The sequence below is a fragment of the Lepeophtheirus salmonis genome, chromosome 5 (genome assembly GCF_016086655.4).
Source record: "Lepeophtheirus salmonis chromosome 5, UVic_Lsal_1.4, whole genome shotgun sequence".
Taxonomy (NCBI): Eukaryota; Metazoa; Arthropoda; class Copepoda; order Siphonostomatoida; family Caligidae; genus Lepeophtheirus; species Lepeophtheirus salmonis.
In genome coordinates, this window is record NC_052135.2 from 12,410,513 (window position 1) to 12,428,026 (window position 17,514).

A 17,514-nucleotide genomic window follows, 5' to 3' on the forward strand; every position below is an offset into this window, starting at 1 on the left:
CGAACCTGGACTCCCTGAAGGCTGCCATTATGAAGGAGTGGAACAATTTGTCCGAGAAGTTCATCATCAACTCCTGCAAGGCTTTCCACCACCGTGTGGAGGCTGTGATTGCTGCTGAGGGTGGCCATTTTGAGTTAACATGTTCACGAAGGTCGTGTCTCAAGGTTCTGTAAAAAAAATTTCAAAATTATTTATCAAAAAATAAAATTATTAACGAATAATTAATTTCTAAAATCAGTCATTCAGTCCACGTTTTTCTTCCAAACCCTGTATAGTCCATGTTTTGGTCTGTCAAATAATTTAAAAGTTTAAATAAATTATTTTATTTATAATTTATGTTTATCTATTTAAATCGAATGTAAAAGTACTTAATTTATTCATGTACAATACCGAAGTATTTGTTTTTTTTCAAAATGAAAAATAAGGATGATATTCTTAAGTATTACTCGAGAAAAGGAACTTTAATCAAGCTTTTGAAATCCAAAAACCCGAATATATTTATCAATAAAAACCAGAAAATAAGCAAAACCCAAGTTAAAAAGATTACATCGTGGCCTCCTGGGTTCGATAAACGAAAGTTTAAGTTCGTCAGAATTACTCCTGAACGTGTATGGTGTACAATGATAGTCCCACAGTTGCGCCTGCTATGAAGATGACCGAACAAATTTGCACTCACACGTGGACCACTTAAAAAGTGAAAATTCCAATTATACAAATTGCTAAAATTTCGGTAAATCAAGTAGTCAGCATTAGTAAACAATTAAAAAATTGCTAGGTAAGAATTCTTTGAGTATGTTGCTAAACCAAATTTATGATTAATAATTTTTTTTTTTTTTTTTTTTTTTTTAAATTAAAGATAAAAACTTTATTTTATTACAATATATTATAATAACCTTGGTTTGATGTTATGTAAATGAAACCCTGTTGAATCCAATGTCACTAAACTAACCTACTCTTAACTTGCCTAATCACAAATTTAAACACAAGTGAAGATCCCTTTATACATGCACCAGCTACATCTTCTCTCGTCCCTGTTTTACCACCTTTCATATGATTTGCAGTAATTCCAGACGAATCAAATGGTTAATGACATCTTCCCTTCACTTCTAATGTTTCATAGTAGAGCAGGGATGTGTAACTTGCGTAATGATGAAGAGGCCCCAATTTTTTTAGCACTATCATTGAAGGGCAAAAGGACCACATTATTTCCTATTTTAATTATTAGTGATCTATTTGCGGCCATTTTTTAAACTGGCATTGAGTGAGGAAGAAGGCTGTGTGCGGCCCCCATGCCATCAGTTGCCCATTGCTGTAGTAAAGTGTTGTACAAAATTCTTACAACCTTAAAAAGCACGTTAGTAAGAGAAAGAAAAGGAAGATTCATAAGTATATTTTTATATATACAGGGCTGTGCGAAATGGATGTACCACTATCATAGATTAATTTTTCGAGGTATAGTTATTGTAATTCGTAAATTTCCGACAGCTGACTATTTAAGCTTTCGAGTAAGCTACTGCAATCCCCTCTATCATTTCTGTAGACAAAAAGAAATCAGGTTGCTGCTTTGATTTGCGCCTGCTACAGCACACAAGATTGTTGGGATCGAGAGGCACACCGTCTACAGCGTCAGAAAGCTCAGGAAAGAGGGGGAAACAGCCTTAAAATTGAGCCCAGTAGTGGAAGGCCGGTCAAATTGATCCCAGAAGTGGCCATGAAGGCGTTTGAGGCGAAGCCTACCATATCCATGGCCATATTTGCTAAAAAGGAATCAGTGGCTCCCTCCACCGTGTCCAGGACGATCAAAGCCGCGGGAAGAAAGTCCAAGAGGTACGTGGAAAGACCATTAATGACTCGAAAGCAACAAGATATCCGTTTGAAGCGGACCAAACGAGGCGTTTGGTCCGCTTCAAACGGATATCTTGTTATGATAAACGGATATCTTGCGATGATACTTCAGGTCGTTTAGGCCCTAAACGACCTGAAGTATCATCGCAACTGTGTGATCTTCTTACCAGATGAAAAAAACATTCAAAGCAAAAAGTTGTTTGCGTTGAAGACACTTCTAAGAAACCTCCACCACGTGTTCAAGACGGGTGGGTGGATGCCCCATCCTGCTGGAAGACGTAAGACGCATTGCCCGACTAATTAGAGATCTTGAAGACCAAGGTACTCCCGTAGGTCCTCAAGATCACCAAGAAGTCGGGCACCCGCCCACACAGCCAATATTGTGCAAGCCTGGATTGATGAAAACATCGAGTATGCCCCAAGAACTTCTGGCCTCCCCAGAGGATCTAAATCCTTTGGATTACTCTATCTGGTAGCAAGTTCAATCCCAGGCCTGCAGATCACGCCACAGCAATATCATAGACATGAAGTACTCCATGCAGAAGGAGTGGAAGCTTATGAGAAGAGACTACATATTCAGAGTGTGCTCCACCTTCCGTGGCCACTTGAAGGTCGTCATTGAAAGCAATGGAGGTTCAATTCGTAAATAGTATTTGTCATTGTGTGCAAAATTTTGCTCACGTTGATTAGTAGTACATCCATTTTGTACGACCCGGTATAAGATAAGCTACCAAGACACATTGATAGCATATAATATGTTGCTCTCTGAAGATAATAAAAATATTAATTTGGGCTCTGAAGGTTATTTTCATGTTTTTGTGAGATAGAAACAATCGGAACGCATCATCTCAATCAATGGGCTTGTGTTATTAATTGTTAAGATGGATAAGACTTTAGAATATTAGCGTGGAATCATGATAATTCTTAATATTAACTTGGTAATATTCATAATTAATTGTGATTACATCATCATAATGGTCACTGTTAAAGTGTGAGTGTTCATGTTAAATATATTTTTTTCAAATAATTTTGCTCATATACATAAAGAAAAATGCTCTCAAACACTGGTAAACAATTCTTTGACAACTAAATTTGTTTTCTATTTTAAAGTACATTATATAAGTTTTTGTATGTTTACTGTAGGGAAATATTTTACCACTTACGTATGTATGTAAATTCAATAAAAATTTATATTGAGTTGGTTTTATAAGTAAATGTAACATTTGCTATTACATCAAGTAGATTGCTGTACATGTAATACATAAATGTTTTCATTCCAACAAAAAGTTCATTAAGCAAAAACACTTTTAAATATTAAAAGTAAATGAGCATGATGACGACGTCATAAATTAGACTCAACTAAAGTGCGAACAATACATCACAAGGCAGAAACAGGAAGGAGAGGAATGCCTCCTCACATTCAAAGTGTCTCTGGTGACATTTGAAATATACATATATATGCATGTAAAAATGGTGTAGAAAGCTTAAGGAAAGTGTGTAAATTAGAAAACATGAATTGATTCATATTTTAAACTTTTTAAATATTAAATTTCCTTCTTACTATTAGCAAATAATTTATTAGAGCAAATTTTTGGCATAAAATTCTACATATTTTCTTTCTTTCGGAGTTTTTGGGGGTTTACAAAAATAGATGTATAAACATTTTATTTTCGAGTAAGACAGCGTATCCTACTTCAATGTCTCTTCAGCTCATATCTTATACGTATTTTTATATTAGTTGTCTATTGTTCTAGTAAAGAAATTAGACAGATATGAACTGATAGAAAATCCTGTTACATTAATAGACTAATTAAAGAGAGGAGTTGCCATCAAACATCATTTACTCTCAAAATAATATGTAACATATTGTGGCATTCACAAATCACAAGGCCATTTAGGGGGAAGTAGGGAGTCCGACCTAAAACCCATGCCGTTGTTGAAAGAGATGAGTGTTAAGTTAAAACCACGTAGACATGAATAACATGTCATAAGTGACGTTATATGGAATAAGTAAAAAATGAATTTATATATATTTTTTTAAATGGGGTTAAATAAAATACAGAAGAACTTTTTAAAAAGGCTAGGGGGGTAAAAAAAGCCACGTTGTCCTTGGTAGCGCCTAAAGAAAGGAACAACGTAAGCTCCTTTGGGATGATAGGGTGAGAATTATAAAGGTTAATAGAAATACAAAGTTAGACCATCATGTAGTCGGCCTTGCTAGAATCTTCAAATTTGAGGTGGTACTGTACCGACTGCTTGGCAAGACTGGTAGATTTTGACATCATGGTGCATATGTAGTATGATTAGTTTATGTACAACGGTCTTCCAGAGCCTCAGACACAAAATCTATTTGATCAATTTTTACATCTTACCTCAATGTGTTTAATTTCTATAGTAAATAAGTGATGGTTGTTTTGTTTTTTTTAATTCGAAATCAAATGGTAGGAGAGAGTAGGGATCAATGAACCATCCTCAACATCCCAGATATTTGCCAGATGTATTTGCCATACTCTAAGGGACATTTGTCACAATTAATCTAGTTACATTTCACTACTTTTTCATCATAAATTAGGAATATGTACGTACGTACGAAGGTGTAATAGTGTTGATACTTGGTTCAAAACCGTATTTCGGTCTTAAGTTACTTTTTTTTTTGGAGGGATATTTCGGTTAGAATGAGGTTGGAAATCGCAGACCGTAATTAAGAACCTAAATTTCCTTTTTTTTAAAAGTTTTTTTTTTTTTTTGTGGAACTGATGCATGCTGAACTTGGACCGAATCTGTTGGGTCTAAGACAAACTATACTTTCTCAAACTGTTCTAGGATTTTCAGACCGAACTCGAACATACAAACCATATTATGTTGTTTTTTTCTTTGTTCTGTCTTTTATAAAATATTATGACAAGGAGGATGAAAGCAATGCACTATGTTTTCCCTGTTGCTCTTATTATTGTTATCTTTTTCCAATTTGTGAGAGCTCAAAGAGACACTTAATTAATATTAGTAATAATATTTACATGATTTATTTTTCATAATTATTATTTCTATTAATAATATTGCTTAAAGGAGTTTGATCAAATAGTAACAACAGCAATTTGAAAAAGAAATCCATTATTTTTTCTTACATTTCAATGTTTTATTTAGAATAGTAAGAATTCTCCGATTTAGGAAAAATATGCACCGTTTTGTTCTATTACTTGTTGCCATTTTGAAGGTAATTTCATAATGCCCCTTTCATGGAAACCTTCGGCCATAATGGGAATTTTTTTTCGATTTTCCCAAGCTTATTGTAAGGCGAATTTTTCAACAACAAAATTATTCGCCATAGAGAGGAACAGGTGGTAATCACTTGGTGACAGATCCGGAGTATTAGGTGGATGCATCATAACCTCCCTACCAAGCTCATGGAGCTTCCAGTGAATTAATATCGATGTTTGTGACCAGCCGTTGTCCTGATTTAACACAATTACTCTCCTATTGACCAAAGATGGCCGCTTTTGAGCGATTGCTTCCTTCAGACTCTAATTGTTGACAGTACAACTACAAATTAAGAATTTGGCTATAGGGAAGCAGATCACAGTAGATGATTCCCTGACAATCCCACCAAACATACAGCAAAATCTTCCTCGGCGTTAATCCTGTCTAGGCCACCATTTGCGCCAGATCACCACGATTGGACCACAACCGTTTTCGCTTGATGTTGTCGTAAGTGATCCACTTTACATCACCAGTAACTATCCACTTCAGAAATCAATCAATTTTGGTGCTATTAAGCAGGGATTCGGAGATGGAAATTCGGTCCATGGGTTTGTTTTAGTTAACTTGTGTGGCACCCATGCATCGAACATCTTTTTGAATCTGGCCATATTTCAGTGGTTCCAAACGTTTTTTGTACAAAGTTTAGCTCTAGGACAATTAAATCAGTGCTTACATAACGGTTGGCCTCGATGATTCCGATAATTTTATCAATGTTTTCTATAATAGGTCTTTCAGAGCGTGGCGCATCTCTGACATCAAAATTACCGGAACGGCACAGATGAAACCAAAATTGTTGCATAATGTAACATAATGGGATGTTACAGTATACAGACCATAAACATTATTAACATTTTTAGACACCTGACTTGCTTTTTCCCCTTTATCAATAAAAAACTGTAAAATATATCAAATTTTCTCTTTACCGAGTCAAGCAATAATAAAATTGTGTTAAAGTACGTTTAATACAAAACTTTATCGTTGTAAAGGCATCTAGCTTAATCCCATCGGACTTATAATACACGAGATCCGGATTATTGAAGTTATCTATCGGAATAATAATCGATTTCTTTTTACTAGACCTAACATGTAGACTTTTTGATTCATGTGAATAAGAAATAGGTTGTGGTTCTTCAGTTTGGGGGACTTTTCCCTTTTACTAGAAATAAGAAGACATACATAGTCAAATGAAGAGTGGCGGAGATTTTTTTTTTTTTGCTTCATTTTATTTCTTTTTAAATAAGCTTCAGGCATTTTTGTCTTTTATACATAACTTATTTTCTTTCCTCTCGTTTACATATATATACATATCTATCCAGGCTATAAATATATTAAATCCTTGAAAAATAATAAAATGCGATATAAAATCTTCTTATTAACAATGCATCATCAAACAGGGTGTTGCTATTTACTTGAAATGTGCCGTGGGAGACCATTTTGTTTACAAGGCTTGTTGTCAAGGTTGTGCCCTTAGCAGTCTTGCTGTTCTTGTGGTTAAAGTGGTTCCCTTTCTTGAACTGCTAGAACCGAAAACGACAAAGTCGAACCAAGACCGGAAATTGATAAACAAATATATTGCTTATCGGTCTCGGTTCTTGTACTTTTGTTCCTATATAAAATAAATAATTTCTAAATAAAATAAAATATATATTACATAAAATAAATTAGCTTTAATCAATAAGTCCATTTTCTGATTTTTCTTTTTTGTGCAATTACTGCGTTTTCCAATGATTTTTGTACGTCGCCAGGGCGATACAATTATATCTGAGTTCCAAATAGCTAAGGACCTTTTATGCTTCTTGAAAATAGGTTTTTGGCAGCAGACGGTTTAAATACGAGGGGGAAGGGGTGGGGTAGATTATGGATCCAGGTATGCTACTAAGCTTGTCGGGCACCAATAATATGATGACTACTATATTCCTTAAACCGCGGTTTCTCCAACTTCACTATGCCAAGGCTCCCCTACACTAATATATTTTTAGCTGAGACCTCCTTTCTACGAAACATGTGCACTATGTATTTGTAGACTGATGCAATCCTCAATTCGACATCTTTCTGCCTCTCCCAGATGGAACAGCTGAACCTGAACCTGCCACAACCTTGTTTGTCATTCCTTATTCATGTATGTAGTCGAGTCTTTTTTTAAGGTTGGAGTTTTGTGTCTTATTTGCTCCTATACTGACCCAATTTATTAAAATATATTTTCTCTACAAAAAAACCTTACTTGAGATATTTTTTAGTACTTTTTTCGTTTTATAAATTGAAAAAAAAAATATTTAACATATTACATAATTAATTTTATAATTTGAGAAGTAAATTTGCTTGAATCAGAAATAATGTTATGAGGATGAAGATGGACAGGATTAAAGAAAAAACAGAGAAAATCACTTATAAACTTTTAAATATCCTGCTAAATCGCTAAGAAATAAAAGGAATAAAAATGCAACACATTACGTAAGATATATTTTATTAAATTTATCTTCATAGCAATAGAACATAGTTTTTTGTTGCTTTTTATAGATTTAACTAGACAGCTAGATAATAAATTTTTTTTTCTTGGCCTATAATAATTTGATAAAATACAAAATACAATATGAATTAAATGCTGAAAGGGGAGCCTCATAAAAGAAGAAAAAACAAGATACAAATGGGGTGGAATGACAGAGGGTGGACCTTACAATGGATGCTGCGACTTCAAATAAACTTAAAATTATAATAGTAAAAACTCTCTAAAATTACAAAAAAAAAAAACACATGCTAAATGCTATTCCACTAACTTTTACTAATCGGTAGTTTCGATTATTTTCTAGTTTCACTGATCTGCTGCTAACACTAATCATTCTGCAACAAATGTTGGAGTATTTGCTGTAGGCTGTCTTGGGCTGGATGTCTTTTTGGCTAATAGTTCGAATGTTTGTAACAAATTTGTTCTTCCTCTGTCTCTAGAAAGTAGCTCCATCAGGACGATTTGAAGGAGGCAACACTGTTCAAAATTTATCTATTTATAATTTACTCTTTGGTTAGAGCAGTTACTGAGGGAAAATACATATTAAAATATGAAGTCTTCGTAGTCAGTTTATCTCAAAGTAAATAAGAAGCCATTTCTTTCATCTAAATAAGCATAAAGGTTGCATAATACCAATGCACTATTCTGTAGAATGGTATTCCCAAATTAAGTCCTACCACAACTATCTGACTCAAAGTATTGATGGCCAAAATGGAACGGTTTTCATATTTTGGAGGTGTTATTGTTCTTCATATTTTCTCAGAACAATCTATGTTAGCTTATGCTTACATTGTTCTAGACGAGCATGAAAAAATGGTGTTTGTTAAAAACGAGATTTCTCATTTGGACAACACTAATCAAAGTATTGAGAGTTGACAAATTGGTTTTCCTACAATTTTGGTATGCTGCTAATCGCTAAGCAACTAATGTATCAATTCACTAATCTGCAAATCAAGTTTGGGGGCAAAAAGAGTTGTCTTGAAGCCATTTGAGGCCTCAAATTCCCTCCTAACCCTGGGAACGTGCATGTCACTGAGTTACCAGAGTTTGAGCAATTATTATGTTGTCACTCCCGGTGTGGATTCCAAGGAGGGCTCCGTGCCTTTTCCGAATATTTGGGGCAATGAATTCGTAAATTTATTCCATTTTCTCATTCCTGAAGAAAAAAATTAATATTTTTAAACTGTTGTGTATTTTTGATTTTTTCCCTATAAATTTAATTTATTCTGAATAGCTTTTGAATTGTTTTAAAATAATTTAATATGTGAATTTAATTTTTGAAATTATTTTCTTAAAAATTTAATTTTTAATTCTTCAACCCTCTTTATTTGACCCTGAGGCAATAATAAATCCCTCCTTTTTTCATACATGCATAATATATTCATACCAAAAGTAACATAAAATAAATTTGAAATTCTTGAAAAGGTATTTGGAGGTATGGATATTAGAGTGGTTTGATCTACAACTTTTTTCGGAATTTCGATTACGGTTAGTACGAAAAAGGAGTCATATGTTATCAAAATTACTTATGCAAAATTGTAAAGCCCTACAAGGTCATCTTTAGATCGCACATCTCAATCAAATTATGAAAAAGGCAAACACTCTTTACATAATGAATATAGATACTAAACATACATTTTTAGTTATTTTTGCATTAAATAATTTTGATAGACATTGTTTCAACCTATACAAAATTTAAAAAAGTTTAAAAAATTTGTCCTATGGCACAAAAAAATTTTTAATTTTCCATTGTCATCTTAATTGAAATAACCTATACAAAAATGAAATTTTAATGCAAAATAATGATTAAAGTTCCATTGTAAGGAAATTATTTCAAAAATATTTTTGTATGATCTCATGATCGAAATTCGATAAAAGTTGAAAAACAAATCGGGCTAATGTATACATGTATTAAGTATATTAACATTAATGTACTTAAATTTATTTATACAATGACTTTAGGGAATGAACCTCTCACTAAAAATACATCATATTAGCAATACTTTCCATTTTACATAGGAATATTGACTAAAAAAGTCGCATTTAATAAAATATGTACTTTTGACTCTCAAAAACTGAAAATTTTACTCCCACATAGAGGTGCATAAAATATGTCCTAGAAAGCGGGAGTAGGTTTTTATTAGTTTGCAATCTAAACAAGGTTTATATTTTCCAAAGTTAATATAATTACTATTTAATTCTATAGAATGGAACATCTACTGACAATATATCAACTAGTGCATGTACACATGAAAGACGGAAAGTAACAACAGGGGCGTCCTCAGAGGGTGGGCTGAAGGGGGTATAGCCCCCTCCCAAGATGAAAGAATTTTTACTTTTAACTAAAAAAATTTCGTCGTTCGGCAAAATTATGCAGCAGAGCAAAAAATTTAATATTCGATTTAAAAAAATAATAATAATAATAATTTTTTGTGAACAGTTGTGGGTCTTTGAAATTAATTTTTAAAAAAAATTTAATTTTTATTGAGTAAAATGTGGATTTTTGAGATTTTTTTAGACAAAAATTTAATATGTGAAATATTTTTCCAAAGAATTCCATTTTTTGTTAATAGGTGTTGATTTTTGAATTTCTTTTTTCAAAAAGTATAATATTTAAAATATCATTTTTGTAATGTTTTTCCCAAAAATTTCATTTTTTTGAAATAAAAATTTAATATATGAAATTTTTTTCCGAACAATTTCATTTTTTGTTAATAGCTGTTGATTTTTGAATTTCTTTTTTCATGATATTTTAATATTTAAAATATCATTTTTCAAATTTTTTTTTTCATTTTTTGTGAACAACTGTGGATTTTTGATTTTTTTCAAAATATTTGATACTTAAAGTGTTATTTTTGAAATGTTTTTTCCAAAAATTTCCTTTTTCAATTTTTTTCCCAAAAATTTTCTTTTTCGATTTTTTTTTCCAAAAAATTTCATATTCTATGTGTTTGTTGATGGGGTTTTTTTGTAATTTTTTTCCAAAGAAATCTAATTTTCTGTCAATAGCTATGGATTTTTGAAATGTCTTTCGACAAAATTTAATTTTTGATTTAAAAAAACAAAAAAAAACGAACCCTACCCCAAATATAATCCTGCGAACGCCCCTGAACAATGAAGGTTTGCTCAGGAGTTAAAAGTTTTTGTCCTTGTTGTTATATTCGTTGTAGAATTGAGAATCGACATCTAAGTAATTCAAGCATATATCTCCTTGCCATAAACGAAGTGGGATTTGTGTCCATTTTTTTTTCTCTCATGGCTGATTGCAGCTGATCTAATGCAACGTCATGCGTCATGACAATTGAGCTACTCTTCTCCCAAAAAATCATGAAATTTTAAGGATTACCTCATTAATTTTCGGTTTCTTATAACATTGTGTACCTATATGTGAAAGACAAAAAAGTGGCCGCTATATTTGGTACGTAAATACTTAACTTTGAATAAAAAACGATCTGTTTTAGAGGATAACTGCATTAAAACTTTTGGTTCGTAGAAAAAAACCATTCTTTTTCTAATGAAGTCACTGGGGTATGAAGTTAGGAATCTATTTTAAGTCAATTCATGGTGAATATTCAATTACGGAGATAAACACAAACACACAAATGTTTATCCTAATAATACTACAAATTAAAAATATATTACGACTTCATACGCCAGCCACGTATATATTATAACACAGTTAGAAACTACTTTTTCCTATTCTAATGCCCAGACTTAATTATAAAGGTCCTGCTATTTTTGTACAAAAAATAGGTAAATTTAGAAAATTGAGTTATGGAAAATAGAACATTCACCAATATGGGTCAAAATTTATATTTATTTATAATTTTTTTAAACTCAAAATGAACTTTTTTGGACTACATTTTGTCTTCTCAACATTTAGTAAATTAAAAAAACTAAAAACTAATTTAAGAACCACTCGAACATATATAGTGGATTGTTCTTGAAAATAACATTCACATCGATAGAGTTTATTTTTAACTTAATAATATAATTTTGTTTGCTTACAACATACATAGATGGATAGAACAGAAATACATATGAGACGAATTTATATATTAAATCAAGGATGTCAGGAAGTTGCCTACAGCAACTTCAGACTTAAACATTTTAAGATAACATTTAAAAGAAAATAAAACCTTGACAAGTCCTATTTTGAGTATTGTGGATTTTATAAATCCCGCATGTGTTGAACCTAAAAGTCGAGTTGTACTACTTCACTAAATTAAGATATAATCTATACAATTTTTCATTAGACAAGAAATAATATAATTATCTCTTTTGCTTTTATAAAAAGGAAATTAATTTTGAATTAATTTGGAACCTACTAGATTATCTTTATTAATAGAGAAAAGTTTGTTTCTCTATGAAGGTTCAATTTTTACGTCTGGGCTTAGTGTCTTATAATTTCCTGACTACTTGATCTGAAAGATAACAATTTAGTAACGAATTCCTTATTTTGGACCAATGACCACAGTCTAGTCTAGTCCTACTTGTTGTCGGTTCTTAAAGAAGGTAAAATTGATCCCTTGTGACGTAAATGAGGGTGCTTTTCCTTTTTTTGATTATTCTCTTAAATAATAAAATTAATAATATAACTAAGTAAAAATAATAGATGTTCGTATTATATTGAATATATTTTGCAAAAAATATTATTTTTTGCAAAATATGTGCAATAATCTTAAAACATATATCATGTATCATATTTGGCTAAATAAACCATCTGCATCTTAAGGAAAATTCCAAGCCCTATCAGTCCTAAGGACCGATCCTAGTACTGACACAACACTAGTAAAGAGATTTTGTGAAGCTCAGCATGTCATATATTACTAGTCAAAAAATATTTATTTTAAATCATTGTCAGTAGAGTGTTTGCTATTTTGTAAAATTGACCTAATACAAAATTATCATGGATTGCGAGATGTGTTTAGATGTTGGTAATGACCTCCTAATTTTTTGCTGGTCCATCATTAACCGTTACTTTCCATCCGATCAAAGTTTCAGTGTACCAGAAGTATTTTAAAATGAAGTAAAATTTAAAAAAGAAAAAATAATTTAATTAAGTCATAAGAAAAAAATGTTTTATAATTTGTTACTAATTTTTTTGACTTTATTATGTAGTCGGTTTTGTAAGTTAACACTCATAAAGTAATTATTGACGACATACAATTAAATAAATAAATAATTATGGATTTTCTATTTATTCAGGAATTTATATTATTAAACTTTTTCAAGAACAAGATACAAATGGGCATAAACATACAAATTGTTTAAATATTTGAATACTCAGAAAATTCATTCATGAAATCCGGCTTTTGAAAGTTTTATTCAATATTGATCTTGAGAAAATTTGCAAGAGTTCATATTTATTACTGGTATTTAACTATTTATTACTCTTTTTAGGAATGAAAATTAAAAGAAAAAAGTAATAATAAGGAAAAATCTAATATTTGAAAAAAAAAAATTATTTTTGAAATTAAATTTTTTGTGAACAGCTATGGATTTTTGTAATTTTTTTTTAATATTTGTGGATTTTTGAAAAAAAATTATATATCACATTGTATATTTGAAAATTTTATTCAAAAAAAATTAATATTTGATATACACAATTTTAGTTTTTGGATTTTTTTTTAAATTCCAAAAACCAAGCCCCCACCATAAATATATATATATATAAATAATTCTAGAAAAATGGTATTTTTTAACTATTAAATAAAATATTCAGGAATCGATAGTTTTCTCTAGAATTGCATTCAGAATCACTATCGGGAATTTTTTTTTAGGAATTGTTCCATCACTAGTCCATATACATGAAGTATCTGCTAGGAACGACCATGACACAAACCTAAACGCATTGAGTTCGAGAGAATAATTTCTCCCGAGTGCGTTGTCTATTGAGGTACTTGAATAATTTTTTTTAATTTGTATTTAAAATAATAGTATTTTTTAAATACAAATTTAAACTTGGGTATAATTAGTCATAGATTTAAATAAATGATTTTAAATTTTCAAATTCACTACATAAAGAATGTGAGTAACACAAAGTCAAAAAACTTTGTTTTATAGCTTCACACATTTTCTGAGACATACCGAATACACCTGCTTGTATTGATACCAAATACCAACCAAATACCATATATAGCTGATAATGGATATGAGTCAAATTGAAATACTTTTTTCTTACTATGTAATCTATTTTTGGTATCAGTAAAGTTACAATGTTAATTTTAACTTGTTAAAAAAAAAAACATATTTGGTCATTCTGACATTTTCTATTTAAGTTTTATTTTTTTAATTTATTATGGATTTGCTTAATTGAAAAAGTTACTAATACTTTTATTTCAACTATTGAAAGTTATGTATCCAATTTTGGATCAATAAAATTAAATAACTTTTTATAACTTTTCCCTTATTTTTACATTAAGTAATTTTTTTTAAAATATGGAAGTAACTATCAACATAAAGATGGATAATTTTTTAAATAATGTTTGAACATAGTGTTGGAGTCGAGTAAAAAAACAAAAAAAAACCCTCAAAATTACTCGAACTCGTCCAAATATTTTTTTCGGAAATTTGAATCTACTTGAGTTCGAATAATCATCCAAGCTTGCAACATTCGAGTAATGATCAGTCAAACTTTTACTGACACTTATTGTGACCTTAAAAAACATCTCCTGGCGCTCCTTTCTAAAACAAAGAACAGCTGATTTGGTAAAAGAAATAAAATAAATCACATTACAACATATATATAAATTCTCAAGAACTCGACTAAAATCGAAAAATTGGCCACAAATGGTCGAATAATATTATATATTCTGCTCGGGTACAATATATGTATAGGAGGAAACCATATCAACACATCAACCATTCCACTTGGATTTCATTAGTTGAAATAACATTTAATATTGGAAAAGGGAAAAAAAAATTGTCAAATATTTATTTATCCAAATGTCACGTTATTGCTTTATTGTGCATAAATTGATATTTCCTGCATAGAAAATGTGTCAAAGAAGAACTGAATTAAGATTTGGATATTTTTTTATATAGGTTCTTTTATGTATTCTTTGTTGATATATATTATATATTATTTAGGTGTTTACTATTTACCTATGTAGAGAAAGAGAGAGAGAAAAAAAAAAGGTCATGTTTGGGTAGTTCCAGAATAATGCATTTAGTATTCGATAAGTTGTTCGCACATATGTGATATGTTAAAATAAAAACAATTTTGAGCATGAATTAAGAAAAGGAGAAAGTATATATATATTTTTGACGTCATAATGGTTCAGATACATATTTGAGTCCGTTAGAGGTTCTGTATTTAAATTGCTGGTATGATTAAATATAACCGAGAATTTTATTTATTATTTTTTAGACTTATATTGACCCCAATTAATATCTATCAATTTATCATTCTGACAATGGATTTGCGGCTACTTTACGAGGGTCCTTTTAAAAGTCCGAGAAATGACACTACTCTGGCAATTGGAGGCTATTTTTTGTTAGTGATATCTCTTGAAAGAACACACAACAACTTTCATCCTGATCGATCTATTTCTTTCTGTTTGGTATTGCTTTAAATCGAAAAATTATGGCAACTGTCTTTTTTTAGATCAACAGAGAAAAGTGAATTATGGGTTTTTTACTTATTTTAAAGACTGAACAGTATTTTTCAAAGAGTCAAATACAATATTAAACCATTAAAAAACTGTCCTACAAGTTATTAATATGAATGATATTTGTTTAAATTTTTACATGAACATATTATATGCAAATTCAGTCAATTTGATATTGCGGTATTTGAACTTTAAATAGTATTTTAATATTATCAATAAAATCAATTTCAGTTGGTGAGACATGTTCTTAACCGGCTAATCCATTTCTTCTTTTCGTTATTTACGCAACGTGAATACTTTTACACTATTCTTTAAAAATAATTTTCACGTCATTACGTCTCAGTATCTTTTATTATCAGTGTTACCAAATAGCCAATTTTTATCAGTTTAACCTACAAAACCGCAGCTCCTACGGACTTTGTCACTTGTTTGAATTAATATAAGTTATAATATTCATATCAACAGATACGATTATCATATTGTCGCAATATTGAGAAAAAGTATCCCAGCTTGGTTTTAAGTTATGGCGCATATATCATTTTATCAATGATTCCTGGAGTAATAACCTCAATAAGGCGTCCAGAACCACTTTGAAAATTTATAAACCAGTTATAAACCGTTCTAATCAAAGGCGCAGAGTCCCCAATAAGCTTTATCGAGATTCTTTTTAGCAGATTCCCCCTTGATAATATAATATTGAAATATAACCTCGAATCGCGCCAATAGTACTTGGACTTTGCACATACTTTTCATACGACCCTCGTAAATGCAATTTGTAGCACGCTCAAAGGATTTATAGGATAGTTTGTTTATAGAAATTGACTATAGTTTGTTGAAAAATACAAATGTACTCCATATTCAACTTTGAGACAAATCCTTTTTAGCTTACTTCTGTGTTAACGGGTCACATACTCGTGTATCCTTTATTTCGTTCATGTTAAATATTCCATTATATAATATCGTTAAAAGAACTGAAAAATAATAATTATGAAGTCATTTACGTTCAAAACACTCTAAAACATTATTATTGTCTTTTCGAAAAACAACAAAAAAACAAGAACAACTTGGGAGCGTGAAGGAAAAAAAAAAGAAAGGGGGAGAAAGACACAAGGGGGAAAAGCCGCGAAAGGAAGGGAATTTTTTCCCCGCTTCTGTTATATATTTGTGTGTTTTATATAGATTTAGTTGACTATATGGGATCGAGATGTACATAGGTGCATTTGGAGTGATGTGTCATTTTATGGTTTTATTGAGTTTGGTTATTATTTTGAGGAGAGAGTCGTCCATTGATTAAAAAGCATGTGTTGTCGTCGTGATGGGGAATAACGCTGCTACTTTTTCCTCTCCTCATAAAAAAAAGTTGATACTCAATCATTTAAACAACAATAATAATCACATCCTGAAACATCGTCAGCCTTTGCTTGATAATGAGGGGTAAGACGAATAGGAATTATGAACTCTAATTTAAAAAAATAAAATTTAATATAAGTTTGTCAAATCCTTTTATTAATTAATACGTCATAGTCAGACATTGATAACTAACTCACCCTATAGCTCATATTTGTTCCATGAGTTTTTAAATAATTGATTTAAGCTGTTTGACAACTTCTATTGGCTCACACACTTTATGAATGCAATTGCTAAATGTATGTAATCTACGGGTCATTAGAACAGACAAAAAATGCAATTTTTTTTACTTATGAGCTTTCAGTGTTGTGTCATTGAAAAAAAGCTACAACTCCCGTCTGCTATGAAAAATTTCTTATCTAATAATAGAGGTATTATATGGAGAATAAAATTTATTTTTGAATCAACCTCAGGACCAATCAGTTACCTTGAACTTGTAAAAAATCAAAATTTCTTAGTAAAAGCTCAAATATTTCGATTCAAAATTCGAAAATCTCGATTTTAACCGATTTAAAAAAATTAATCTTTTTTAAACATGTCAAGGATTTTTATTTTCAAATATCAGATAATTCTGAGCACAGATTAACCTAGAAATCGTTATTAGTGGTTCTCAAACTTTGATACGTGAACTACACTTTAGTGATATCCTGAGGGGATAAAAAGACGTTAATCCAAATATTAAGGAATAATATTTTTTGATACACAGTCGACATAGACTGAAAATATCGCTAATTAATCATAACTATATTAAATTTGGGATCAAGAAGATATGATTTGTGATTATTATAATTGAAATAGTATAATTTCATTTTCGATAAAAACTTCTATAAAATATTAATAACGTTTAACAAACTTTTGGTACTCAAAATGTACTCATTAACTTTGATG

General features: G+C 30.6%; 1 protein-coding gene across 23 annotated transcripts in view; it reads left to right on the forward strand.

The window, feature by feature from the left end:
• Positions 1-17,514, forward strand: part of LOC121118926 (uncharacterized) — a 363,098-nt gene that overhangs the window by 225,873 nt on the left and 119,711 nt on the right. For 2 of the 23 annotated variants that reach the window (XM_040713528.2, XM_071888273.1), the window contains exon 1: positions 16,404-16,653. The exons of the other annotated variants lie outside the window; for them this stretch is intronic. In XM_040713528.2, coding sequence (XP_040569462.1) covers positions 16,535-16,653 — 119 coding nt within the window. In that variant the 5' untranslated portion in view covers positions 16,404-16,534. Of the gene's footprint in view, positions 1-16,403; positions 16,654-17,514 lie in introns of those variants that run through there. 23 annotated transcript variants of the gene reach the window in all.